At 48.8% G+C, this 27,059-nt stretch overlaps 1 protein-coding gene across 1 annotated transcript in view; it reads right to left on the bottom strand.

Moving 5' to 3' along the window:
* SNED1 (sushi, nidogen and EGF like domains 1) overlaps positions 1–26,823 on the bottom strand; it is a 102,092-nt gene extending 75,269 nt beyond the window's left edge. The window contains exon 1 of the mRNA XM_036755829.1: positions 26,626–26,823. Coding sequence (XP_036611724.1) covers positions 26,626–26,823 — 198 coding nt within the window. The remainder of the gene's footprint in view (positions 1–26,625) is intronic.
* Positions 26,824–27,059: the final 236 nt, after the last annotated feature.

Genomic DNA, 27,059 nt, shown 5'->3' with positions numbered 1-27,059 from the left:
TTAGAGATGAGGCATCTGAGGCCTGGCTCAGCACTGACCACCTAGCTCTGCTTGTGCCAAAGCCAGGGCTCCTTCCACTATACCAGCCGTTTCCTTCCAGGAAGTTTTCCTTGATCATGGAACACAGTTGATGATGGCCTTTCCTCCTTGGGACTTCCCAGTATTTATACTTATATTATGTAGTCTTTCATCAAGCAAGCATTTAGTAAGCACCTACTGTGTGCCACAGACTTTGTGCTTGATCTGAAAGATACAGAGGCCAAAATGGAACAGTCATTGATTGAACTGAGTTTGGGAGGCTTTACTGCATTCTCCAAAGGGGTGAGTATATTTTCCAAAGGATTTGGAGTAAGCTTTCTGTCCATCCATTCAAGGATCAAAGCTGATGATTTTTTGCTCTCCCAGGAAGAAGGTTTTTTCAAAGCTTTCTCAAGCTTCCACAGACAGAGTCACATTAGAAATTGTCCTTTGTCTCAGCACAGAATCCCGGAACCTCAGAACCCAATCTGTACTAAGAAAAGAACCTCTATGACATCATATCCTGAAAATGGGCATCCAGCCTCTACTTGGGAATCCCATCTTGAGAGAGTGAGCCAATGCTATGTAAGCCTAAACACCACCGCTATCTGCCTATTACATGTGGGACATGTGATAATGACATATTTGGGGCCAAAACTTCGGACAATCCATTAACATGAATGTAGGAAACATGATAAAAAGAACCTTCTAATCACAAGAAGACAATCATAAGTCCTGACATGCAGGAGCAGGAAAATTAGGAGGAGAAACCAAAAACAAGTCGGCTGATGGAAGATGATAAAAAAAAACCCAGGCAGGACAGATGACCAGACACTGAACTGACAGAGGGACAACCTCTTTCTATTTGTCCCATCACTGTGAGCCTGAGTCAGAGGGAAGCCACTGAAATGGAAGGTGATTGTCTGGATCCTATCCCACTGCCTATTAGAGAAGCTTCTTCATCTGGAAAAATCTCATCATTAAGAGTGAGTGGGCTCCTTAAAGCCCTTTGCTTATTCCAGATGATTTTACAGTTTCCTAGCTAAGATCCTTCAAGATATAAATAGAATGTCCTCAAGCATTCACTTAGGGTTCCACAAGTAAATAGACAATGCCAGGGCGTGGGGAAGGGGCTGCTGAAGGCAACTGGAGGAGGGAGAGGACAATGGCAGGGAGGGGCTGAGAGAACCTGGGACCAATCAGAGTCATGAGGTTGCAGGAACATTTACTTATTTAAAAACCACTGAGGAAAATCCCAGGGTAAGAAAACTGGTTTAAAGCTATATTTCTCTTCGGAGGTGATGGTCTGAGTCTCCTTTTCCAGGTCCATGCTTACCTCCACTACTTACTGTACCAAGGAACAAGAATCCTTGTAGCAGGAGCCAAGAACTCTCGGTGTTTATGATTGGGGAATTAGGCACTGTGAAATACTACTGATCATGGCTTTTCTTTCTCTTCAGGTTGTATCATTTAGAAAACTGAAGATATAGATAAATGACATCCAGCTATTTATCCGTCCATCCATCTGTCCATCTATTCTTCTATCATCCATCTATCCACCACTCACACCACTATCCAGATACTATCAGTCTATCATCATCGTCATCCACCTCTTCCATCATTCACCCATACATATCATGAATGAATCCACCCATCATGCCTCTTTCCATCCACCCAGCTATTACCCAACTTTCTGATGCAGACTACTTAGATGGGGCACCTTTGCTCTGAGGATGGTGGGATGGAGGTAGATATATCTAGAGGGATTGATGACTACCTGAGTACAAGTCCTGAGTTCAATCAAATCCTACCAACCCCTACTTTACCTTGATATCACCTGCTCATGAATATTCTATTTAAAGGTGGTATCTGAGGTCTGTCTTTTCTAAATTGATTCCCCTTTGTCTCCCTTGGTGTAAAACAGCACAGCCCCTAACACTTGCAGGCCACCCAAAAGTGACCTGTTGCTTGTATAGGACCGGGTTCCCAGCTTGAAGTTCTGTGTGCAGCTCCATCCCCCCAAATCAGGCCAAAGATAGGCACACAGGGTTTGTCCCCTTCTTGTGTGAATGTAGGCACTTAACAAAGGCTTGAGGAGACCAAGACGAAGATCCTAGATCATAGGATGACAAATTCAGAGCTGGAATCTCTCAATCTTCTTCCTGATTCTAGCTCTCTGATTTTCTCATGAGAAAACAGAAATGTGGAGAAGACAAGTGAGTTACCCAAGTTCACGGATACTGAACGTCAGAGGCGGGATTCAAACCCGGATCTCCTCTGACTGCACATCTAGGGCTTTCTCCTTTATGGGAGCTCCTCCCCCCTACCCCCCCACTGTAAGCTTCCCAAGTTCAGGAACAGTATGGTTTTTATCTTTGAATTGAATTACAGGTGAGGAAACTAAGGAGATATGACTTCCCAAGGTTGTACGGGTAGAAGACGGGAGGATTTGAACCCACACCCTGTGACTCCAAATCCAGGTGACTCTTCCCATTGCATTCTGCTACCTCCAAAGGCACATACATACAGGTCCTACAGAGACTACTATGGTAGCTTGTGTAGGTGTTTTCTCCTAAGGATCACCAGGAAATTCTGCCTCACCCGGACACCTGGAACAGTCTGGTCAGAGCTGACTCAGAGAACGGTCCAGGGTCCAGATCCGGCCAGTAAGGGTGGTGAGGAGGAAAGAAACTATACCCTGCAAGGAACAGGGCATGTCGCAGCCTGGAGAAAACTCAGGTATTCCAGCAGGGCTGTCACGGGGAAAAGGGATCAGCCTCCCTGTGCACGGCTTTGGGCAGTCGGAAGCTCCCCCTCCCCCAAGTGAAAACTGGGCAACTGTTACTGACGCTGCGGAGCCGCATCTCCTCAGACAGGGTGAGGAGACATGGCACCTGAGGGTCTTCCACATTCTGTTACTCTGCTCTTGTGTCATTGAAAACTGACGAGTCTGTGGCTTTGCCAAACGTTTAGGGAAATCTGGGCTGTGGTGAAAAGCTCTCATTTGGAGGATCGCATTCCAAAATTACGGTCCCTTTGATACGGGCCAGATTCCATCCCCTTAAAGAAACCATGTGAAAAACAGGGACGAGAGGGCTCCGCCGACGCTTGACAGCGCGTTAAAGGCTGTGCAGACTGACAGACACTAGCCTTTTCCGAGTCCCTTGGCGGCTTTACGAGGTCAGTGGTAGACACATTATCATCCTCATTTAATAGATAAAGATCGAGAAGCTTTGAGAGATTACGTGTCGTGCTAGTGCCAGAAGTGCAATTTGAACCCAGGTCTCTACTGAGCTCTTTCGTGATCTAAAAACTAGGTTTGCAACAGTTCTGCCTAGGGGAGCTTTCACCTGCCCCTTCAGGGTAAATCGGCGTAGAGCGGAGACGAACCATCCAGTGAAGGGAAGGTGCTGTGGTTACTGCGGCATCCTTTCCCGTCTTGCTCGCCTCTCATTGTGGCTGGGCTTTGGGTCACACCACTCATGCCCGCTCTGGAGCCTCGCTCCTACAATTGTCCCCTCCACCTGTTTCTTCTCTCAGCCCTCCCCCTTTTCCTGCTTTCCCTCCCTCCCACCCATTGATCACAGTGGCGGGATGACGGAGGACTCCAAGGCAACTCAAAAGCCCCAGTGGCTCTGTGACCCACGGCCCACACGTGCCTGTCCATCCTAGCCAACTGTCACCCATGTTCTTCCCAAAGGTCGTCCCAAAGTGCGCAGAGCCTTCCGCTTTCTCTCCTCAGATTTCAGCAATATTAACGCTAGCTGTCCTTTGTTCTCTCTCCGCGCGCCAAGCTTATCATCTTCTAAAGGCATCTGGGGGCACCGCTGTGTGAGCACTGAACTTGGAGTCAGGAAGACTTGAGTTCAAATCCAGCCTCAGACCCTTCCGAGCCGAGGGGCTCTGGGCAAGGCACTTAACCTCAAAGGAAAAATGGGGGTAATAATAGCCCTTGCCTTCCAGGATTGTTATAAGGATGAAATGAGATACTGTTTGTAAAGAGCTTGGCATACAGTAGGTACTTAATAAATGCTTATTTCCTTTTTCACTTTGCATTTCTTCGTTGGTATGTACTTCCTTGCTTAGCACAGCCTGCAGTCTGCTAATGTGCTCCATTTGCAACACTAGGTTATAAACACGAGTGATAAGTGTAGTCGGTGGATTAGCTGGAATGAGTCAGCTCTGATCTTTCATATAGTCGGTCACCTAACAAAATGGCCCCGGAAGGTGGGTGGCTCATGAACATTTCTATGGAGTGTATCTGGAGCAGGACTAACGAAGGAGGCAAGGAGCCCCTCTGAGGGACTATCTCATGTCCACCCTTTTGTTCATGAGCAGGAGTGTTAAGGGCCTCCATGCCCCAAGTGGCTTCATTTCCTTCTGTAGGCTTTTGTTTTTTTTTATTTCGCTCCCCTTCCCAAGCACCATGGGTTAGCCTGGTTTGCTCATTGCCAAGCAAAATATAATTACGGAGTAAATTTTCACTGTGGCGTGCAGGGAATTTCCAGTCACATTAATGGAAATTGAAGACAAAATCCCTCCCCACCAAGCTGCAAACGTGCCTCGTTCTAATGGGACCTGAAGACCAGCTGCCTGTCGAACCCACTTGGGATGGAGAGGGATTGGCAGCCTGGATCTGAGCCCATCCTGCCACAAAGACAGCCTGGTCCTGCTTCTGCTCACAGCAAATGGATCTGAGCCATTTCCCCAAGAATCTTTTATTATGGCAATGCAGTCCTTGGGAAGAATTCTCTTCAAAGAGAAGTGAGGAAATTTGAGGCTGGGAGCTTGCTGGGGACAGCAGCTCTGACAGGGCATTTTCTCACCATCACAATGATCCCTCTCAACATAAGGACAGGACATAGGCAATTCCCTCAATCTGGATACTGTCATCTCCCTTAAATCTGCTCCCTAAACACCCTGTTGGAAGCATTTTAGGCCTCAGCATCTCTGACATGGGCTATCCCTTCCCATTCCGTTCTACAAATGTTTACTAAACATCTGCCATGAGCAAAGCCCTGAATGAAATTCCAGAGACAGAAAGATGAAGGAAAATACCATTTCTTCCTTTAAGGAGCTTATAATTGAATGGGGGATATGACAGTGAACAGATAATTGCAAAGTATAATACTCGAGGCGCACAGGTAAGGTTGAGTGGGGTACGAAAGGCTCTAGCATCTTGCACATAGAGCAGTGGCTTCAGAAGTGGCTGTTGAATTCTCTAAAGGGAGAACAAGATGGAATCCTTTGGTGGGGGCTGGCATGATGATGAGCTCCCCATCCAGGGGAGGGAGAAGGCATGGGCAAAGGTAAGAAGGGGCTGAATGGGCAATGAAGGTTTCTTCTAATTGAGCACAAATAGGGGCTCCATCCCACAGTAGTCCGAACCAACCAATTCATTCCCAATTGATAAGCTAAAAGAAAATCCTAAGGGAAGGCTTACCAAATTGGTCACGGGATGCCTCTGATCTACCTTTTATGTCAGGTTCTCTGCTGAGAGAGAGGAAATCAGGTTGGAACTGGGAGCTGGGGAGAGATGTTTGAAATGTGCATTGGGCCAGAGATAGAGCCAGAAATGGGGGAGTGGGGGAAAGAGTGCTGAGCAGCATTAAAGGTCCAGTTAATGGAGGAACATTTCATGAACCAGGTCAGAATTATTTCATGACCTCTTCTAGGATTCCTGAGTGACTCAGGAGTAGAAGCAGAGAAGACAGATAGTGGAGGTGGCTCAGGGTTAGGTATTAGTGAGGGGTGGGTGGGTGGGAACAGAGGAAGGACAAGGGGGAAAAGGATTCAAAGGTAGAGAACAGTGCATTGTAGAAGCAAAAACAAGGTGATGGATTAGGACGGGGTGGGGAACCTGCAGCCTTGGGGCCACATGTGGCCCTCTAGGTCCTCAAGTGTGGCCCTTTGACTGAATCCAAACCTAAGACTGGGAAGGAATTCCTGTCTTGCTAAATGGAAAGCATCACTCTCTGCCTTTTGGGTTACCATAAGAAGCCACAAAAGCTTTCTTCTTTGTGAAGAAAGCCACAAAATCATGCTGTTTGACTTGCCTCTGAGTTCATGCTCTGAAACCCAACTCTAGGTACAGTTCCAAATGGCCACTTCCTAAATCTCCAATTGCACCCTCTATCCTTCTCACCTCTTACTTTACTGAAAAGAGCAAGGTCTGCATCTTCACTTTCCCTGGAGAGGCTGTAGATCCTTCCTCCTTGACTAGCACCTCCTGCTGGGGCTTTTCCTTCCATATTCACCTTTCTCAAGGACCATGCTCATTGGTCATTCCCTGTATTATTACCAGATACTTTCCATCTGCCTACAAGTAGGTTTAGTTTTCTCTCATTATAAAAAACAGTCCTCAACCCCCCACCCAGGCAACCACTTTCTCAGCTCCTATACAATATCCCTCCTTCTCATCATCACCCAGCTAGTTGCCTCCACTTCCCCAACACCAGCCCTACTCTTCAGTCTCCTACATTCTGGTTTCTGCCCCAGATACTTCACTTTGATTCCTTGGGTGGAAGCTACGAAGATTCTAATTTAGACAGGAAGAGCATCATTTAGTGATGTTGAAAAGTGGGTTGGGCTTCCCTCCCACTTGGGGTGGGATGGAGGGGGAGGGGCTTCTTGTTCAGAGTCAGGCTGGACTTGGTGGCTTATTGGGTCTTTTCTGGTCTCCTGATTTAGTGATGCAGCAGTTCAGCAAGTGCTCATTACTGCTGTTAGGTGCTAGGCCCTGGGGATGAGAGATTAAGAACATTTCATCTCTATTTCTCATTTAAAGACATCAATCGCCAAATCTGGTAGGTCTTTCTTAGCCTTTATTTCCTTTGACCTCTGAAGAATTGGACCAGCTGCTAAGCCACCTTCTCTTCCTTCCCAATCTTGAAGCCGATCAATAAGCATTTATTAAGATTGACTTACCCTCTGTCACAGCCCTTCTTGAGTTTCCTTTCCTAACTTGAAGTGATAGGGGCACAGGGAAGATCTTGGGAGGAGGTTCTTGCTATTGTCTGTATATTGATGTCTTTTATAACACCCTGAGTGATACACCAATTATGCACGTTGAGGAAAAGCTAGTCAATTATTGGCTGTTGTTCGTAGACTTACCCATAGGCTAAGCCCGGGAAATTGGAAGCTAGGTGGAGCCAAGGTTGCATCCTCTTAGAGAGGGCCACAGCATCATCATGAATTTGTTCCGTGAAAACACAAGAACAGGTAAAATTCTGCACTTCGTCATTCCGAACCTCTAAGTTTCCGGGTCAGCTTTTGGCTCCTCAAAATCTTACATGACCTGAATCTCTGATGGGCCATTTGAAGCTAGAGAAAAGGAGAACTAGAGAGAGCAATGAGCCTCTCAAGGGTTTTCTTTAGAACTCCTTGCAAAACCTGAGGCAGCTCAGGCCCCAGAGGAAGCCCATAACCCTGAACAAAAACATGCCGAGTGTGTCATATGTAGGTCTCGAGCATGTCATGTAATGAGATCCTTCACCACATCTGCTTACCCTAAGACCGAGACATCTGATCGGCTTGTGGGATTATTGAAAACACACTTCTCACCATCTCATCCATCATTATTCAGATACCCCAAATCCAAAGACGTCACAAATGGAATCCACAGCCTTGTTGCAGGTTGTATTGTAGACTTATCCAATCTGCCATAGGAGACTGAGGTCATGACTTGGAGGTTTTCTTTGAGAATTACAGGATCACCCTGTACTTGGAATTCACAGAATCACAGAGTGGGAAAGGGAATCACAGAGTGGGGTCACCTCATCCCCCACACCCGGATAATGATCCTCTCTGGGGCGTTTGCAATGAGTCGCCATCCAGCCTTGACTCGATGAACCCCAGTGGGGCAGCACCCAACCTCACTCTAATTGGCTCTAATTGGGAACAAGTCCTTTCTTTCAAAAGGTCTGAATCTGCCTCTGCCTCACTTCTTCCCTTTGCTTACAGTTCTGCCCTCTGGGGTCAAGCAGAATAAGCCCGATTCTGCTTCCTTAAGACAACTCTTCTGATACTTGAGTCTTCCTTCTTTTCTTCGGGCTGGGCACCCCTTCTTTCCCCACTGATTCCCATTGTAGGCCATTCACTATCTCGATTGTGCTTTTCTGGACACCCTTGAGCTTGTCAACATCATGAAACATGCCATCCAGAACTGGAAACAGTAGCCCAGATGTGGCGTGACCAAGGCAGAGGAGAGCAGCGCCATCATCTTCTCCTGTGTCCTGGACAGCATGCTTCCTGTTTGGATGACATCTACATTAGCTTTCTGGCTGCCATGTTACTGTTGAGTGATACTGACTTCACTTCCAGTAAAATGCCCAGAGCCTCTTTCAGGGAGAGCATTGTACAGGGGGTTCCTAAAGTCTGGACACATAGGCGAAAATGCATATTTTCAAGAAATGAAATGAATGAAATTTTCAACCACATTTTATTTAATTGGAACATTAACAAATAACATCTTCAGTATGATTTCCATCATTTGTGATGCAAAGGTTGATGTTCTTTGCAAGATTCACGTGAACTCGATGCAATAACTCCACATTGCCGTCGATTTTAGCACATTCACTCTTCATGTGTTCAATCAAGCGTGTTGCATCTGTGATTTTCATCGAGTACACCTCCTCCTTTAGCATACCCCAGAAAAAAGAAGTCAAGGGGGCTAAGGTCTGTTAACATTCCAAATATTCCAAAATCTGCATTTTTGCCTATGTGTCCAGACTTCAGGGACGCCCTGTATTAGAGGAACAGGATGGTGCAGTGGGTAGAGCATGAGGCCTGCAGTCAGGAAGATCTGGGTTCAGATTCTGCTTCTGATGCTTAGACTCTAGTCAAGTCACTTAACCTCGCAAAGTCTCAGTTTCCCCTGAGATGGATTATGCGGACTCGAAGGCCCCTTCAGTTCTAAAACGAGGGTGGTCTTCACAGCCAGGGGCTCCCCAGCATGGTTTTCATGGACATTCTTAGTTGTGGAAATCTGACAACCTGTGTTTTTGTGCTTGTCTTCAGTCTCGAGTCACAGGATGTTAGATTTCTCTCCCTGCACACTTCTTTCTCCTGCTTCACCTCCCCTCTTTTCCACCAAGTACGATTCATGCAATGTTTGGGCATGAAATGAAAAGATTTTTTGAAACTGAAAAATAGGATAAAGAGAATAAGATCTCAGTGGTAAAACCTCAGGAAGAAATACTGAAATGAGTGGCACCCAGTGCCATGCTGATGGGGCCATGACTCAGTTCATTTTTCTGAATTTCTCGCATAAACACTTCTGCTGAAATCAAAATTAAATTTCAAAGAAGTTGCCAAAAACCCAGGGTACCCAGAGGGAGCTTCAAAGACTACTGTCCCAAGGATGGGCTGTTCAGCAGGTGAGGAGAGAAAGCTGGGTACAGGGAGAAGAACAGAAGGTCCAGAGTCAGATGGCCCTGGGTTCCAATCTCGCTTTGGTGATGGGGTAGGGAATCCATTTTCTGTCTGTGAACTGAAGGCGTTGGACTAGTTGCCGCTCAAGGGGGCTCCCATTTTTTCATCTGTGATCTTCATTTTACAGACGAGGAGGCCGAGTCCCAGAGGGCTTCTCTCTGAATCCTCATTTTCAGAAGTCAAGGGGCCTTGGTGCTCACCAGTGAAGCCTGAGCCAAGCCTTGCTTATCACAGCATCAGGGGCTTTCGAAGGCTCTTCTCTGTAGTCTTGGTTCTCCTTCTAAGCATCAGACCAAGAAGGGCACATGCTTTTGTTCATTCCCCTCTCTTCACTGCCAAAAATAAAATAATAAAAATCCCTGTTCCCCAAGGTATCTGAAGAATTTGGTTTTTAAAAATGTATGACCTGCTGGATTGTTTCTTTTTTAGGGAAGGGAGGGCCTGGGGAGATTTCAGGGTAATTAAGATTCCTCCTTACAACTGCCTTTGGGGTTTGGGGACCTTTGGTCAGCTTGGGAAGTGGTGATGGGTAAAGTATAGAGAGGAAGTGCAGATTCAAGGCCCAGGGTTCCCTTCTGCCATGTGCTGTAAGTCCCAGAGCCCTGCCAATAATGTAGGTAGGAGTCAACAGAACTAGCAGCAATTATGAGAAGAGCATGGGGTAGGAACAGTCCAGGAGGATCCGTGCCCCAAGGAAGAGTCTCTGGAGCTCAGAGCAGGCCCCCAAACTAAAAATCCTCATCTTCTTTAAAGACTCCTCTGGCTTGACAGACTTTGAAGATTCACAGGGGCCGTGTTGAATTTAAGACGCGTTAGAAGCTAATCAGAGCTGAAATTTTCCTCAGTTCCCTCTTGAGAAGGCTTGCCCCCCTCACCTCTCCCTCAGCCCCTCTGTGCCCATCTCTAACATCTAACCGATTGGAGGGTCTGTTGTCAGTGGAACGGCTTGTGCCATGCAACGGTCAGCAGACCGACGTGTTCCCATTCTGGGGACTCCCGCGCCACACCGAAGAGAGGGAGACAAACTGGAATGAGATCAGAGAAAGTCCAAGAGAATGACCGGAGGAATAAAGAAAGGATTCATGAAGCAAGATGAAAGGGATGAAATGTGTATTGTTTGGCTCAGTGACAAGTTCAGGGGTGGGGACGCAGGATCGGACACTGGAGCAGGATAGGACAATGCGGGGAGGGCACAAGAGACAGACCACCACAGGGAGACAGAGGGAGACAGGAGGAGTGACCGAGGCAGAGAGATAGGCACAGAGATAGAAAAGCAGAGGTGGAGAGATGGAAAGACGCAGGCAGATTGGACCTAGGGGCTGACGTTAGGCAAGGTCAGAGGTGGGCAACTAGAAGGATCATGTCTGCTGGCCTTGCTCATCTTCTTCGGTGATAGGAGCTGATAGGGAGCAGTATCCCTGAACCTGGTGGGGTGATGATCACAGATCTCTAGCAACAGAAAAGGAAGGACTTTCTGCTTAAAAGTGAGCAGGACTCCATTTCTATCAAAGATCGTTCTGCCCCATCTAGAACTAGGACCTGTTTCTGGAGAAGCCAAGTAGTATATTAGAAGTCAGGTTTGAACTCAGCTCCTCAGCTCCTTTGGATCCAAAATCTGGGCACATTTCCTGGTACACAGAAGGTGCCAAATGAAGGCTTTCCCTATTGTCCCACACCTATAACTGACCAGATCTGTGCAGAAGTCTTGGCTGTGCATTACACACACACACACACACACACACACACACACACACACACACACACACACACACACACGGACTTGCTTTCAAGATATTTCAAAGGGGAAAATTTCAAAAAACTGGAAAAAGTCACAGAAAGGGCTCTTTTTTTTGCATACTTAAAAAAAGGAGCAAGAAGACATTAGTGAGCCTTGAGCTAATGTTTACTATTTTTTAACAGTGCAGTGGACAGAGATGACCTTGACCCAAGAAGACCTGAGTTCAAGCCCTGCCTCTGATAGAGGAGTGGGCTGTGAGACCCCTCGCATTGTTCCTGCTATGGCGCTACCTGTCGCATGGCTGGACGGTGCCGACAAGAACCTCCAGGCCCAGTTTTCCCCTTACAGCCTGGGGAAGTAAAGCAGATCGTGGAAGAGGCAAGCATCTCTCATCAGGAAACAGAGGCCAGTGGGAATGGGACAAGAAGTAGGAGAGGAAGATTGGTCTCCTTCCATGATGACTTTTGGGGTTAGGACAGCTCGGGTAGAGGGTGACGACCCACGTCCTGTCTGATTCTGGGGCTTCCTGGAATCACGTTAGGAAATGGGAAGTGCCATAACAAAAGGAATGTAGTCATCTAAGTTGTTCTCATTCCATTTAATAAACATTTATTAAGCACCTACTACATGTAGAGGTTAGGTCAGGTGCATCATTTGATCAATCCATGACCACTGATTAAGCTCTGTGTCAGGTACTATGCTCAGTGTTGTGGCTACAACAATTCCTGTCCTCAGCTTCCATTCTAATCAGGGAGCTGTGTACAAACAGCGGCATCTCCAAGACTTACTATCACATGCGCCTGACTTTGGAGGGGAAGACCCTGGCAGCCACAGTGGGGTGCGGAGGGAAAGGAGACTCATTACTAGATGAAGCTGGTTTTGATACTGCTGGATGTTGGGGGTCTCTCCTTTCCCAAATGATCTTGTGCTGACTCATTTCATGTTGGATCCCTCAAGTAGACAACGGAGACTGATTTCATTTTGTCTTTGAACCCTCAGTGCCTAGCAGAGTGTCCTGCACATTTGGGGGGAGGGGACAGACTGCGTCTGATTGCATTGAGATGGGGACTCATTCCCCAGCTGCTGGCCTGCAATGTAAAGGCTTCCAGAGTTGGCTGGAGCAGTGAGAAGTTGGTTGACTTGCCTAGGGTCATCCAGCTGGCTTGTGGCCGAGGGATCTGTGACTCTGGCTGTCCATGCACTAAGCCACATCTTCTCTCCTGACTCCAAGCATCTCGACGCTCATTTCTGAGAAACTCTGGAGCCCTAAACATCTCACTCATCCTCTTGGTCTGGGCCTCCCCTCCTTCCTAGGCTTGCAGCTCTTGGCTACTGACCCCGGCTCGGCTCAGCCCCATCCTGTCTTCTCCCACTCCATGGCTCCTTTCTTTCTCCCAGGAACAGGAATCTGGGGGCAGCTTAATTTCTGCTGACCTCCCTAATCTCTCTGAGCACACTGGCTCCATTGTGTGTGTGTGTGTGTGTGTGTGTGTGTGTGTGTGTGTGTGTGATTTCTCATTCTACCTACAGACCTTCCTTAGAGAGACAGTCTCCCACCTCCTGATGTCAGAAGGTACTGCCAAGAAACTGTTTTCCCTTCCTGGCCTGTTGCGATGAGTTGGAGGAGGGAGTCTTGTTAGTGTCTGCTAGCCAGACTCTGGCAAGGGGGCCCAGGCAGGAGGAAAATTGGAAGGAGAGCCATAGGCTGAAGCCTGAAGTGTCAATAAGTCACTCTATCACTGGGGCAGGTGACCCTTTGCTTCCTAGATCTTCAGAGGCAGCACCAATCCCATGAATTGTCTGGTCCAGCCCATACCTTTCTGGAAGCAGTCAAGCATATGACAGAGGGCTGGAAAACCTGAGCTTTTGTCCTGGCCCAGATGATGACTAGTTATGGGATCAGATAGATAGATAGATTCAATAGATAGGGATAGACAGAGAGACAGACAGATAGATGGACATAAGAAAGAAAGATGGATAGGCAGAAGAAAGTATAGATAGACTAGACAGAAAGGTGGACAGACCCACAGACAGATAGTTTGGCTAGAAGAATGGGCAGATGGGTAGGCAGGTAGGGAGTAGATAAAGGGAGAGAACACTGATTAAGCCCTTCTGATGAGTAGGGCACTGTACTAAGCAACAGGGATACAAAAAGAGAAACTGAGACAGTCTGAGGGAGTTGCTCTGAGGGAGCTCACATTCTCATGGGGGAAGACAACACAAAAAAGGTGTGGCGGGGAAGCAGGCTGGGGGTGGTATTCTGGCAAACCTGAGCCTCCATGGCCTCTGAGGGCTCTTATAGCACTAGACCTGTGCATCTGTGATCTCTCTTTGTCCACAAGAATAGCATGGAGACTCGATCAGACGCTTCACTCTAGCCCCGCTCCCCTCCTCGCTCTGGCCATCTAGCCCAGTGCTCCATGCCCAGCAATCACCGGGTGGTGCACCGGCAGTGAGCCGGCCTCAAAGTCCTGCCTCCAAGGATTGTTGAGGGTTTTTCTTAGCATAGGTTAGATCCCACAGGCGATCACAGGCACTTAATAAATGTTTGTTGGCTGACTGATGAGCTTTTCTGTTCATGGTAAACTAGGAGAACAAAAGCCTGCCGCAGAAAGGGAGCTCTGACTTTCCCTTCTGTGGCTGCAATAAGAGACCCCTGTGTCCAGGCCCCAGCAGCAGTTTCTCCTTAAACCGGGCTGGGTTTGATGGCCATATCTCATTTTTTCAGTTTCCCTCAGTGCCTAGCACAATGTCTTGAACTGTACACAGTAGGTGGTAAGTAAATCACAGAATTTTAGAGGTGGAAGGGAACACAGTGGTCTTCCAGTTGAATCCATGGCCAAAAAAATTTCTCTTAATAACATTCCTTGCAAATGGCTGCCCAGCCTTTGCCTGAGGATTTCTACTGATGGAGACCCCTCCTTTCCCGTCCTTCTCCTCCCTTCCACCCCCACATCCATTTCATTGAACAACTCCAATTATCAGGGAGTTTTTCCTGCCCTCAAGACTAAACTGTTCTCAGGGAAAGGTCAGTAGTCCATTGACAAGTATGTTAGTGATGATATGTATAAGCAAAGAGTTTCTTTTTTCCATCTCTGGATGCTGAGGAATCATGGAGTGGAATGGAGTGGTCTTTCTGTAAGCCTAAAAATGGAATATTTTTAAATTTTTAACAGATGGGTAGGTGGGTAGATAGATAGATGTTTGTTGAATTCAGAATCTTGAAGGCTGCAATCTTCTTTTCCAGAATTGGGGGCTGGATGACAAGTTGACTTCTCCTCCAGAATTAAGGGGCATGGGCTTTAACTCTTCATTTCTCCTGGTGGCTGAAAGTTTTCTTTCTAGAAAAATGTTGGTGATAAGAGACTTAACCTAAGGGTTAAGGCTCTCCTGAAGAGCACTTAGAGCAAATTCCCCCTCTTAGGAACTAAAAATTGAGGTCCTTAGATCTTGGGAAGAAAAATATATTGGAGGGAAAACCATAGAATGTAGGAGAGATGTGATCAGTGCCTTGTACAAGTAGGAAAACCTGGCCTCTTTCTGTACAAACACCAAGAAAGCATCTTTAACGTCATAGGGAAAGATACCAGACCTCAGTCATTTTAAGTAGGAATGTTAGCCCTCTTCCTGAGCAGAGCTTGGAGGAGAATTTCAGGACTTGCAATCCACAGAACCACAGAAATGAAGAGTTTTGAAAGGGACCTAGGAGTCATTTAGAATAACTCATACCTGACCAAAAATGTCCTGTATACCTACCAAATGCTGAAGCAGCTTTTGTTAAAGCCCTAAGGGAAAGAGCAGCCCCTTCTCTGGGAAGGCAGCTCCCACCCTCTGAAATCACTAAATCTCTCTGCCTACAATGTTCGCCTTCTTCTGGTCTTTGGCTCCTGCCTCATCATGCAGGTCATTTAGCCAAAACTTCTTGCACTGAATTGTCCTGATAAATGGCAGCCTCTTTGTCCGTTTGAAGTAGCGTTACGTCAGACGCCAGGGCCACAGTCAGGGGAGAGACGGTTGTTCAAGGAGGAGGGCAGGGGCAGGCGGCTGCCCATGGCTGACAGGTCTGTTTCTGAAGTTCTTAGCTATTTAAAGAGCATCAATGAGTCCCTTTAACCTAGTGAATCCAGGAAGTCTGACAGGGTGGTGTGAGAACTGGACCCTTGGTGTTTGTGACAACGTGGAGAGAAGACTTTGAATGACTGATTCCCATGACTTTGTGGAAGTGGAGAGAGCATGTATTTCAAACCAGCACATTAGGCAGTGACCACTGGGGCAGTTGGAAAGCCCCAGAGGAGGGGCCTGTGCCTGGGTTTATGGGGGGCATGAAAAGACTGGGTGCTGGAAGAGGCGGGGGTGGTCCCCTGGCAGTCTGCAGGTTGGATTTTCCGCTCATGCAGTGAGATCATCACTGCAGGAGCAATGAGAGAGCCCTGGCAGATGCAATTATTTTATTCATGCTTTTCTGATCCCCCAGTGGTGTTCTCATGGGAAAAGGCAACACTCTGGGAGAGGTCAATAGACCCAATATCTGAATATGAGATTTGGTGTGCGGTGGTGATGGGGAGAGAGCTGGTATCAAGATCACAGCATTCCTGAAAAGTTGTTGGTGTCAAGGGGCTTTTAATATCTGTTATCTCCTCCCCATATAACTGTGGGTCATAGAATAATACCACAGTATCCATAGTATAGGTCTTAAAGACTGCCCAAAGGGCAAACTGAGCAGGTGGCAGTGAACTGGCTGTAACACAGGGACAAAAAATTAATGGCAAAAGTGTTTTAAGGGATGTGGCCAAGAAAAGGAAGGACCAGACAGAAGATGGGCTGGTCAGTGAACAAGAGGGAGGGACAAATATTGGCCAGTCTGCATGGTCCCGTAGAATCCACACAGTACAACAGAACTGGAGGGAGGCTCACAGCTTGTGGGGAAGGGACTGGAGTCCTTGGAGTCTTTGGTAAACAGGATGTTTATCATTAAACAAATTCAGGACATTGGACAATCTCGTTAAAGGTCCAAACATTTTTTTGGAACTGAACTTTTTGAATTTCAGTGACACCACCTCTTCCAACATTTTTTGGACATCTTAGAAAAGACATATTATTCTCAAATTCATAGGATTGTAGGACGCTGGAAGGGACCTGAGAGATGATTGAGTCAGCCCCTTCTTTCACAGACGGACACCTGAGGCCTAGAGGGGCTTGGCCAGTGTTTCACAGTGAGAGTGGCCCTGATGCCTTTTTAGGTGTGAACACCTCTAGTATATTGAATTAGTCAGTCAAATCATTAAACTAAGTCTAGTTAATTAAGTTGGGCAGTAGAGTGCTGTAAGTCACGAGATGCAGGGAAAGGTACTGCACAGGATGTATCTCAGACCCGGATGAGGAGATGCAGTCCTGTGTGCCCAGTTGGCAGCTGTCGAGGAACCAAGCCTGTGAGTGGTGGCTCAGCCTAGTGAGTGCCTGAGAGGGAACTGCTTGGGGGATGGGGATGAGGACAGAGCCTCTGCCTCCGTATGCCTTTGACTGCAGGAAAACCTAATGAACTTTGAAAGGTCTGGAAGATTGGCTCTTCCCACTGGCATCCCAGCAGTGACTGAAAGAAACATCCTCACTGAGAGCCAAGGACAAACTAGACCCCCGAGGAGAAGCCGCATCAGAAGACTACAAGGATCCCAGCAGAGCTGGACTATGCCCATTTCTGTTGAGGGCTGCCACTTCCCGGTCCCAGGTTGTCAATCTTGGAGCCATCTTTGACTCTCCTCCCCAGTCCCCCTCTGTTTCACCTCTGTATCCCATCAATGACCAAATCTTGTCGATCTCCCATCTTTCTTTCCATGTTGGACTAGATGCCCTGGGAGGTCACTCTTTGCTCTAGAGCTGGAATCCTTTGACCCTTCTTTCTGCTCCCACAGTTACTGTATCCAGACCCCCAGCAGCCCCCGCCCTCGGTGGTCTCCTGGCTTCTAGTCTCTTCTCTGCCTCATAAAGTTGCTCATGGCACTTCCCTGCTCATGTTCTCTCAGTGGCTGACTCCTCAGCTCAGCATTTCAGGCTGTTCGTGATCTGGTTCCTGATGACTTCTCCTCTTCCCACCTACCGCTCCCCTTCACTGCTGCCACCTCTGCCAAGTCAGGCATCGCCTTCTCCCCTCTTCTCAGAATTCTTGTCTTCCTTTGAGCCACTGCTCAGGTGACACCTGTTGTGTGAAGTCTTCTCTGACTCCCCATGGAGTTCTCCCACATCTGTTTCCTGGTGCCATAATGTTTGGGTACATGTTGTACCTGTGTAGGCTTCTGGGGGGCAGGGCAGACTGCTTCATTTGTGTCTCTGCATTCTCACAACTTAGCCTCATGCCTTGTGTGGATTTGGTGCTTAATAGGATGTGTGTTTATAGAATGTAAGCTTCTTAAGGGCAAAGATAAGTTTTATCTTTGTATCCTTAGAACCTAGTGCGGTGCCTGACACACAGTAGGTGCTTAATAAAAGCTTGTTGCTTGGTTGAATTGAACTGATTTGAAGGTGCATTTAACAACCAGAACTAGGGGTCCTGAGCCGCATTCCCAGCAATGATTTTTCAGGCCTACAGAAGCTTTTTATTAGAATCCTCATTGGAGAAGGCCTTCCCCAGGTCATCCCAGCCTCCTCCAGAAGGGCATCAAAGGTACAAGGCTTGGGCTAGGTAAGTGACTGGTCTAACCTGGAGTCCCTGTATGTGCTCAAGGCTCCATCATGTCATACTCTCATGCCATGCCTCTATCCACGCAGACTCTAAAAGAAAGACAGCATCGCTGCAGCCTGGGCACAGAGAGGTGAATCACAATGGGAATGAGGTTTATGGCAAAAGTGAATGAAAAGGACAGTCTCACAAGACATGAAGCTTGTGATGTGGTTAGTGCTGGGCCATCTTGTTTATGAAGAACAAGATGGGGCAGGTAGATGGCACAGGGCACCTAGCACTGGGCATGGAATCAGGAAGACCTGAGTTCAGATCCAACCTCAGACACTTACGATCTGTGTGATCCTGGGCAAGTCACTTAACCCTGTTTGCCTCCGTTTCCTCATCTGTAAAATGGAGAAAACAAAAACACCTATCTCCCAGGGTTATCAAATCAGATAATAATTGTAAAATGCTTGGCAAAGTACCTGGCACATGGTGAGCGCTCTGTAAATGTTAACTATTAGTTATTATTATTATCAGTGACTTTGGCCAGTGACTGTAAGCTCCTTGAGGGCAGGGAGGAGGCCAGAAGACACAGAGAGTCTATGCAGAACTCTCGATTTGGAAATTCCCTCTGCCAGCACAGGTCACAAGCTCTCACTGCCATAGTGCACAAGTCCTGAGACTCAGAGAGGGTAAGTCACTTGCCCAGGGGCACACAACTAGTAAATGTCAGAGATGGGATTTGAACCCAGGTCTTTTCTGACTATTTCAATTCGTGGCAAACATTTGTTAAATTGATTTTGTTGTGCTGGCTCATGGGACCAAAAGACCCCAGAGCCTTGTCTGTGCTGAGTCGCCATGCTCTCAGCACAGTCTCTGTACCCTAGAGACTCCTGACCAGCTGTATCTGTGTGAGTCTGACGAGTATAATCACCTACAAGCTCAGCTTGGTTCCCTCCCCTCCTCCCCAACACCTGGCACCCTTGCAGGAGGTTTTACCTTCTAAGCTCATCTGGAAGGACTCTTGAGCAAGTTGGAATTCTACAGTCTCGAGACCCATGGCCCAGCTCAGGTCCCACTTGGCTGCCAGGGCCAAAGGTCAGGGCTTTTTCTCCAAGGCAGAGAGGAAAGCCTCACCTTGGGGACTTCTCATTCATTTTCCATCTCTGCCACTTTGTGGTTATGTGATAGCTCCTCTTTGCAGCTTCCTCCCCGCTGGGCTTGTCCCTCATCTTGTTTCAATCAAGCACATTTTATGACCTGCTGTTCATTTCCCAGGCCCCCCAGGACACCTGCTGGAAACAGGCAGAATGGCCCCAGAGAAAAATCCCCATTTCCATTGGCCCACCTGCCATCTTGTGGCATCCTGAGGCAGCCCCCCAGATAGGCCCAAAGACCTATTTTGACTGTGGGCTGGGGCAGGGCTGGGCAGAACCCCTGAGGTGGCAGTGGTCAAGAGAACAGTGTCAGGCCCATCTGGAAAGGGAAGTCAGAGGCAGTGGGAGGGCAGGGCTGGGAGCGGAGACACAGAACCAGGGAGGGTTTCCATTAAAATACAAACGTTAGTCTATTAATTTACCAAGGGTCATATGCCTAGAGAGACAAACACCATTTCTACTGGTGAGGATGTTCGTTTTAGGGCTCCAGTCACAGATGAGAAGAGTTATGGGTCTGAGGACTCAGCTCTAGAATGGGCCTGAGAGTCCAGCCCCCTCTTTACAGAAGAGTAAACAGAGGCAAACAGGGCAGGGAACTGACTTGGCCCAGGCCACCAAGATTGCAGCTAGTGCTTTAGGGGGAATTCAGACCCAGGCCTTCCTGGTCCCAAGCTGTCCCCAGCACCATCCTGCCCCTGGAAAGGACTTGCTCATGGGCACATAGGTAGAAAGAGGCAGGGCAGGATTGGAATCCAGGTCCTCTAACCCCACAGCTCTTGATCTTGCTCCTGCCCCATTCTGGGTATCTAGGAAGGGTCCACCCCCATTTCTTCCCTCCCCTCCCCTCTTGCTGACATTCCAGATCCTGCCACAGGAGCCCCAGTTAAAATGTCAATCTCTCCAGGAGAAGCAGACGTTCATCTTATTAGTCATTGACACCTCCTGGTGAGTGAGCTCATTGGACCCTTCCTAAGAGCACGTTTGGCTTGGAGGGAGGAGGAGGGCCCACGTGGGGGAGGGGAGCCTGTACTCCTTCTGGGGTGGGAGGGCACCCTGAGGGGAGGAGCAGCTTGAGCTACTGCCCATCCTGTCCCCGACACAAATGCTTTGGGGCTTCCACATCACCCAGGCCCTTCCTTTCCCCTCCATGACCTCCTGCTACCCTCCACTGCCCACCCCATCACCAGGTCTATGGAGAGGGTGGGGGCATATGTGTACTTGTGCGGTTCTTCCAGCAAATCTGTGATTTCATTGGTGAGGACCCTCAGCCTCTCTGGGCCTCAACAGTTGACTGTGCTCATTAGGGAGTCTTTCCTGCCTAGTAAGACATTCCAGAGCTCATGCCCCGAGGACACAGCATCTGACCCAGCAGCACTCCTGGGACGATACCACAGAGGACAATCTTGGTGTTTTCTACACGCACACACACACACACACACACACACACACACACACACATACAGCAAGCAAAGCATCAACATGGACACAGGCACACACACAGGTTGTGAAGATGTCATAGGTCAATGAACCTCTCAATGCCCCCAGGCAAATCTCTAAGAGAAGGTGCCGGCCTGAATCGGTAGAGGGATCGTCTTCACTCAGGAATTCCCTATACTAATGAAACCCCATGTCCAGACCTTATCTCTGTCCCTGGCTCACAGAAGGTTTGTGTGACCCTGGGCAAATCACTCAACCTCTGAGTTCCCCAGAAAAGCCTTTAAGACCATATGTGGTAGAGAAGGGACTGATCTGCTTTCGTAGAGGGAGGGGGCTCACTCTTAGTGATCAAATCACCAAATCAATCCCTCCCCCCAACCCCATACCATAGGGTGTATATACAGTATATGCTTTCTTTCTCTCTCTGTCTCTCTCTCCCTCTCCCTCCCCCCTCCTCTCTCTCTCTCTCTCTCTCTCTCTCTCTCTCTCTCTCTCTCTCTCTTTCATCCGCCCAGCTATCCATCTATCAGTCTGTCTTATCATCTGTCCATCCATCCATCCATCTGTCGGTCCATCTCTCTTTCTGTCTATCCAGCTATCTGTTTATCATCAATCAGTAAGCACTTTTCAAGTGTTAACTATACATCAGACTCACCAGATGCTGGGATATACTGTTTATGGTGATAAGAGTCTACACACACACACACACACATATACATGCATTTATGTATGTAAATGTTGAGGGATCTGTGATCTTGTAGGCATGGGGAATTCCTGACATGGCTCCATTCAGACTGTGAGCCCAACAGCAGGCACTGTTGGGTTTTTACCTTTCTTTGCCTCTTCAGAGCTTATAAGCCCAGTGCCTGGTACAGAGTAGGTGCTTAATAAATGCACAAAATTTGGGCTGCCTTGACTCTACTAACCCTTCTCATAACTTCCCATAAGATGCCTGAGGCACTTAAGGTCATAGGAGCTTGATTTGCACATGGAATGGGCCTTAGAAGCCACTTAGTCCACCTCTCCCCCAGGTTCCAAAGGTCCCCTCAGGCTAAAGCCTATCCCTTTAGCACCAGTGGTCACTTGGGGTACCATGATCCTGGGGTATCTCTGTGGCTCTAAGGCATGAAAGGGGAGGAGAAGTGACTGCCCAGAATAGCACAACTGGTGAGTGCCATAGTCAAGACTTGAACTAAGATCTTCCTGGCCCCAAGCCCGGCGTTCTGAATACTGCCTCTTGGTGTGTGTGCTAATCTGCCCCATATGTGCTCACTACACACGCATGCATGCACACACACAGCACGCACCCTTTCTTGGATACTTCCCAGACTTTGCCCCTGGGGGTTCTGCCTCTCCTGGTGCAGAACATGCCCCTCCACCCCTCTGGTCCTTGTCCATGTTTCTCCAGCACATCCACCCTGCAGCCCTCCCTCTCTGCTTTTAATGTCTAAGGCATTGCTCCTCCTCCAGGGCTGGGATTAACTTAATTTTGTATTTGTATCTTAGTGCTTAGCAGACAGTCAGTGCTTGGTAAGTGGTTTTCTTCATTCATTAATTAATTTAAAATATTACTTAACTGTATCGGGTCATCAGACTAGTGTGATGGGAATCTCAGGTGGCCAAGAGCTAGGAGAAGCCTGTGCATTCTGGGCTCAGAAAGAACTCAAACCTGCCCAGCTACTGGATTTTCTAGAGTTAGGGAGTGGTTAGAAAGGCTCAGTATGGTACCAAGTGTGCCAGACAGTCACCTTTGACAGCATTTACCCCCACCTCCAAATCTATTAAGTGGCCCTTATGTGCAACTCACTGTCCTAGGGCTGGGAAGATACAAAAACAAATAAGACACAGTCCCTGGCCCCATGGAGAAGGGGAGATGGCATGTACATAAATAGAATAAGGTATGTGCATCAGAGAAATAATAACAATAAAAAAGAAATGCTACGAGATTGGAAGAGAGCAGACTACCAGCTTGGCTGAGGAGGGATGGAAACCAGAGAAGCCTTCCTGGAGGAGGTGGTGTATGAGCTAAGCCCCAGCCTGAGCTCTGTTCCCCTCTCTGGAACATCCGTCATGATGAATACCTCAATTTCTCCATTGACACCAATCCAATCCCTTCATGCTTTTTGCTTTTCTTCTGCAAAGTCTGACTTGGCCACCAATCCCTGCTAATGATTTCAGGAAAGGTATCCTGGGGCGCCCATTCTTAAAGGATTTCATTTTCTTTCCCACTGAACAAATAGGAGGCAGAGAGACTATGAGGCTGTCTACATTGGCACGAAGGATTTTTCAAATAAAAACTTGGTTTCAGGAAAAAACTCTTCCTGGGATGTGTTGTGTTAATCCCCAGAATGTCAGTTTCGGCTGAAACCACGTGTTTGGCCAGCAGATATTTCCACTTTAGAAGCCTTTGCTCCGGTTGTTTTGGCAGCCGCAGGTATTTTTGGTTGCACTGTTAGGATAGCCAAGCGTTTTCATAATATTTTCACCCATGACTCTCAACAGGAAAGTACCCCCTGGCACAAATGTTTGCAAATATTTGCACAAAATGTTTTGGCTGTTAAGATGGTGCACTCTCGTGGAAAACATTTTCCTGACATAAAACATACGGATGCCTCCTTTTGCTTGGACGGGCTGCTAAGTGGTGGAGCTTCATTGCATTTCCTGACCTTAACCAGGATTATGGTCCAGCTCATCTCCTACTTGGCCATGTTAGAGGGGAGTGCTGGGCAGTGTCTCCTCTAACTTGGCATCTTGCCCTCTGGAATCTCGTCTGTCCCCTTCTTCTCAAACTGAGGCGTTTTCTGCCAAGACTGGTGCCCACGCTAGGTGGGGGGGCTCTCTCATGAGGCACATGGGAAAAGGAATGGCCAAATGAACCAAATCATGGAGGAAAGAGAATGCCTTTCTTAGCCCAGTCTCTGAGTCATATGCAGAACAGGCTTTCATTGGTTGGGGGCAAGGGGAGGGGACAGGAGTGTAGTCTGTTAAGGGCTCCACCTAGATTTCTATTAGTGGGGAAGGGACCATAGGATGCTCCATCTAGAACTGGAAGGACCATAGAGGCTATTGAATCTAGACCTCGATTTTACAGATGAGGCCACTGAGGCCTATTAAGTGACTTGCCCAAGGTCATACAGCTGTTAGATGCCAGAGGATCCCAAGTCTTCCTGGCCCTCTCCACTGTCCATGCTTTTGGGTAGGACAGCAAAAATCCCAGTATCCTGGCTAGCTCACCCTGCTCAGCTGCTAGACCATCTCCCAATGTCCTTATGACCTAAGGAATGGTGGTTTCCAGGCCTCCACTAACTCTCATCAGAGCCATAATAAGGAATTCTTTCACCCAGAGTTGCAACTAGGGCTGAGTAATGAAATAGAGGACAGTAAAAGAGGCAGGGACTTGTCACTCAGAGAGTCTCACCCATCTTTTTAGAGGGATTGGGAGATTAGGGGGACCCCAGAAGAAGGGTCCCAGAACAGGGGCATCATGGTTAGGACACCTCAATGGTGGTGGCACAAGGCACAGGCTGGCCAAGATCCATAATGGGTGGGAGATTACAGTCTCTGAATTGCCATGGTGTGGAGGGGTGGAGGTAGGAAGCAGACCCTCAGATGTCAGTGCCCCGGGCAAAAGCTCCAGTCACCCCACCTTAGCTATACCCCTTGCTAATGGAAGAAGTTGCAAATGAAAGGACAATCAAAATAAGTGAAATGAGAGAGGGACTGAGAGTAATCCCTTATTCCATAAAACATAAGGAGGGGGTGGGACTACAGTCAATTCAGTTCAGTTCAATAAACATTTATTAACCACTTGCCTTTCTCCAGACACCGAATAAAAAGGCAAACATGAGGAACAACGCCTGGCCTCGAGGAGCTTCCGTTCTACAGTCCTTTGAACCAATGCGGCCACCAACTCTAAGCTGAAGGGGACTGATCTCAGGATCAACACTGAGCAAGAATCCAGGAGGGGAAGGACTTTGGGGAACCTCGTGATCACAGTCACCAGGGTCACTCAAACCAATCCCCCCACCTCAGCGCTGTAAGAATCGCGGCCTGCAGTCTCTTCCATGCCGCTCGCTCCCTCCGTCATTCTCCTGCTCCATGCCTCTCCAAATCTGTCTCCCTCCCTCTCTTCTTCCTCCCCCTCTCTGTTCCTCTCTATTTCTGTCTCTCTTCTCCCTGCCCCCACTCTGTCTCCTACTTCTTCCAACCACTCATGTTGGGGACCTTGGCATCTGTTTGCCACTTCTCTCTCCCTCATCTTTGATTCCACTCTCCAATATTGCTCCTGTCTGTCGCTTCTTCTCCATTCCTGCTGCAACCGGTTGAGTCCAGCCTCTGCTGCCTCATCTCACCTGGACTAAGGCCGTAGCTGTCCAAGGGTCTTCCTACCTTCGAACTACCCCCTTTCCAAGCTATGCTGCCTCTCACCCTGGTCATCATGCCCTACTCGGAAACCACTCATCTCTCTCCATTGCCTGCTCAGTAAAGCATAAAGTGCTGATTCTGCCTTTCAAGGCCATTCGTAATCTGGCTCCTGCTTCCCTCTCTGGCCTCTTCATGTATGCTGCATGTGAGGCAGGCTGGCCTGTTCTTGTCTCTAGCAGCATGGTAGGAACTGGGTTGTGGGTCAGAGGAAGCTCTGCTCTTTATTGTTTGGGTAACCCTGGGGAAGCCCTTTTACCCGGCTGAGTTCCAATCTCCCCTCTGTAAAACGAGGATAAGATGATCTCCAAGGTCCTTCCTAAAGTCAATTCTCAATCCCTCTTCACCCTACTCCCTCCCTCTGAACTGTTGCTTCTGCCATTCTCCATGCTTGGAATGGATTCCTCTCCGTTCCCCCAATTTTTATCTGTTGAAGTCCTTCCTGCTCCTGAAGGGCCAGCTCAGGTGCAGGATTTCTCCTTCAAAGCACCCGGACTGGCCCTCTCCTGGTCAGGTATCTCACTCTCCCCATGACATCCGAAGCCCCTGGTGTCTGTCTTGAGATCCCCAGGGCCTAGCGCAAAGCAGGCTCTTAATGATCAGGATCTTAGATCGCAAGGTAGAAGGGATCTTAGAGGTCATTCTCCACTCCCTCTCCCATTTTACAGATGATGGGAGGAAGCCCAGAAAACTTTTAAGTGACTTGCCTAAGGTCAGAAGTGTAAGCATCAGAGGCAGGATTTGAACCCAGGTCCTCAGATTCCAAAATTCCGCGGCTCTACCGTGCTGTCTCCCTTATACGTTGAATTGTATTAAATCAACAGGGCTAAAGGAATTTTTTTTTAATGCCGGCCATTCCCCCAGACCTTTTTCTGCTTTACAAACCGTTTCTCTCCCCTTCCTTTACCATCACAAGTGGACTTAGGGCCATCAGAGCTGTGGGTAAGAGAAAGAACTAAGCGGTCCCTGGAAATTTAGCAAAGCGTCCCCCTTCACCCCCAGATGAAAACCTTTCATGTCAATGGCCTATGCAAAATGAGGTCCAGTTCAGCTCCTGGGGGACGCGTCTCTGCACCTCCCACACTGCCCCCAGAACCCGCTCCAGCCTCGGCAGTCCTACCAAGAGTAGGCTGAGTGAGTGTAAATGCTCAAGGAAACGACTTGCACCTTCTCCCAAAAGCATCCTCCTAGTTACGCTGGCAGGGTCAACTCGGGGAGGGGTGGGGGAAAGAGGAGACACGTCCCGGCCCCTCTGCCTGGGGCTCTCTTGCCAGTCTCGCCCATCCAAAGGCTAAATTCACACCTGGGAGTTAAAAAAGCCAGAGCCCAGCCCTCTTTCCACTTGCCCTGCCCGGTCCCCTCCTCCCTCATTCCCCAGCGCCTGGCACGTCCCGGTGCCACTCTCTTCCCCAGCTGCCCTTTGCCTCATTCCACCCACTCAGCCACCTCCGGGAGGACTGGTGGCAGCCTAGCGCTCCCCGCTTCCCCCGGCAGCAAGCGTCCCTCCTTTGCCTGGCTCCGGCGGTTCGGAGGAAGACTGTCCTCACCCTACCTTTGGCCTCGGGGCCTCTCTGCCAAATTCCAAAATGCGCCCAACTCGGCCAGCGGCGGCAGGCTGGGGCACGCAGGACCAGGGCATGCTTCCTCAGGCGGCTGGCGATGACAGCTGGCTGTGCCCCCCTCCGAGCACTCCGGGCCGGCTCGAGCACCCCGCCGCCCACCCCCCGCTCCCCTTTCCCAGAGCAAAAAAAGCGGCTACTTACGTAGAGGCCAGTGTGTCCCGCTCCGAAGAACGGGAACTGGACAGAGATGGGGAGCAGCCCCGAGCCCCCGTCATCCTGCTTCGGAGTGACCGCATCCCCCACCTCCGAGCCGAATGGGTAGAAGTCGGCCAGGGGGACGAACGCGTGGCCCCAGTTGGCCAGCGCCACCAGCAGAGTCCAGCGGGCCAGGCCACGCATGCTCCCGCAGCCCGCTCACTTTCGGGCGAAAGTTACACCTCGGGGCGGCTCTGAGCACAGCGAACCCACCCTGCCCGCCCTGGGGCAGTGTCCGGCTGACCCGGGGCTGGGGACGCCGATGCCTGCCTGTCTAGGCAAAGGGAAGCAGCTGCCCAAGAGAGGAGACCCTGGCCTTGCGGAGAGCGAGGCTGGCCTGGACTTGCTGCTGCAGGTCAGCGCAGGGGTCTGGCCGCTCT

This window comes from Trichosurus vulpecula, chromosome 4 (genome assembly GCF_011100635.1).
Source record: "Trichosurus vulpecula isolate mTriVul1 chromosome 4, mTriVul1.pri, whole genome shotgun sequence".
NCBI classification, from domain to species: domain Eukaryota; kingdom Metazoa; phylum Chordata; class Mammalia; order Diprotodontia; family Phalangeridae; genus Trichosurus; species Trichosurus vulpecula.
The sequence above is the reverse complement of the archived record's forward strand: the minus strand, read 5'-3'. Positions and strand labels throughout refer to the sequence as shown.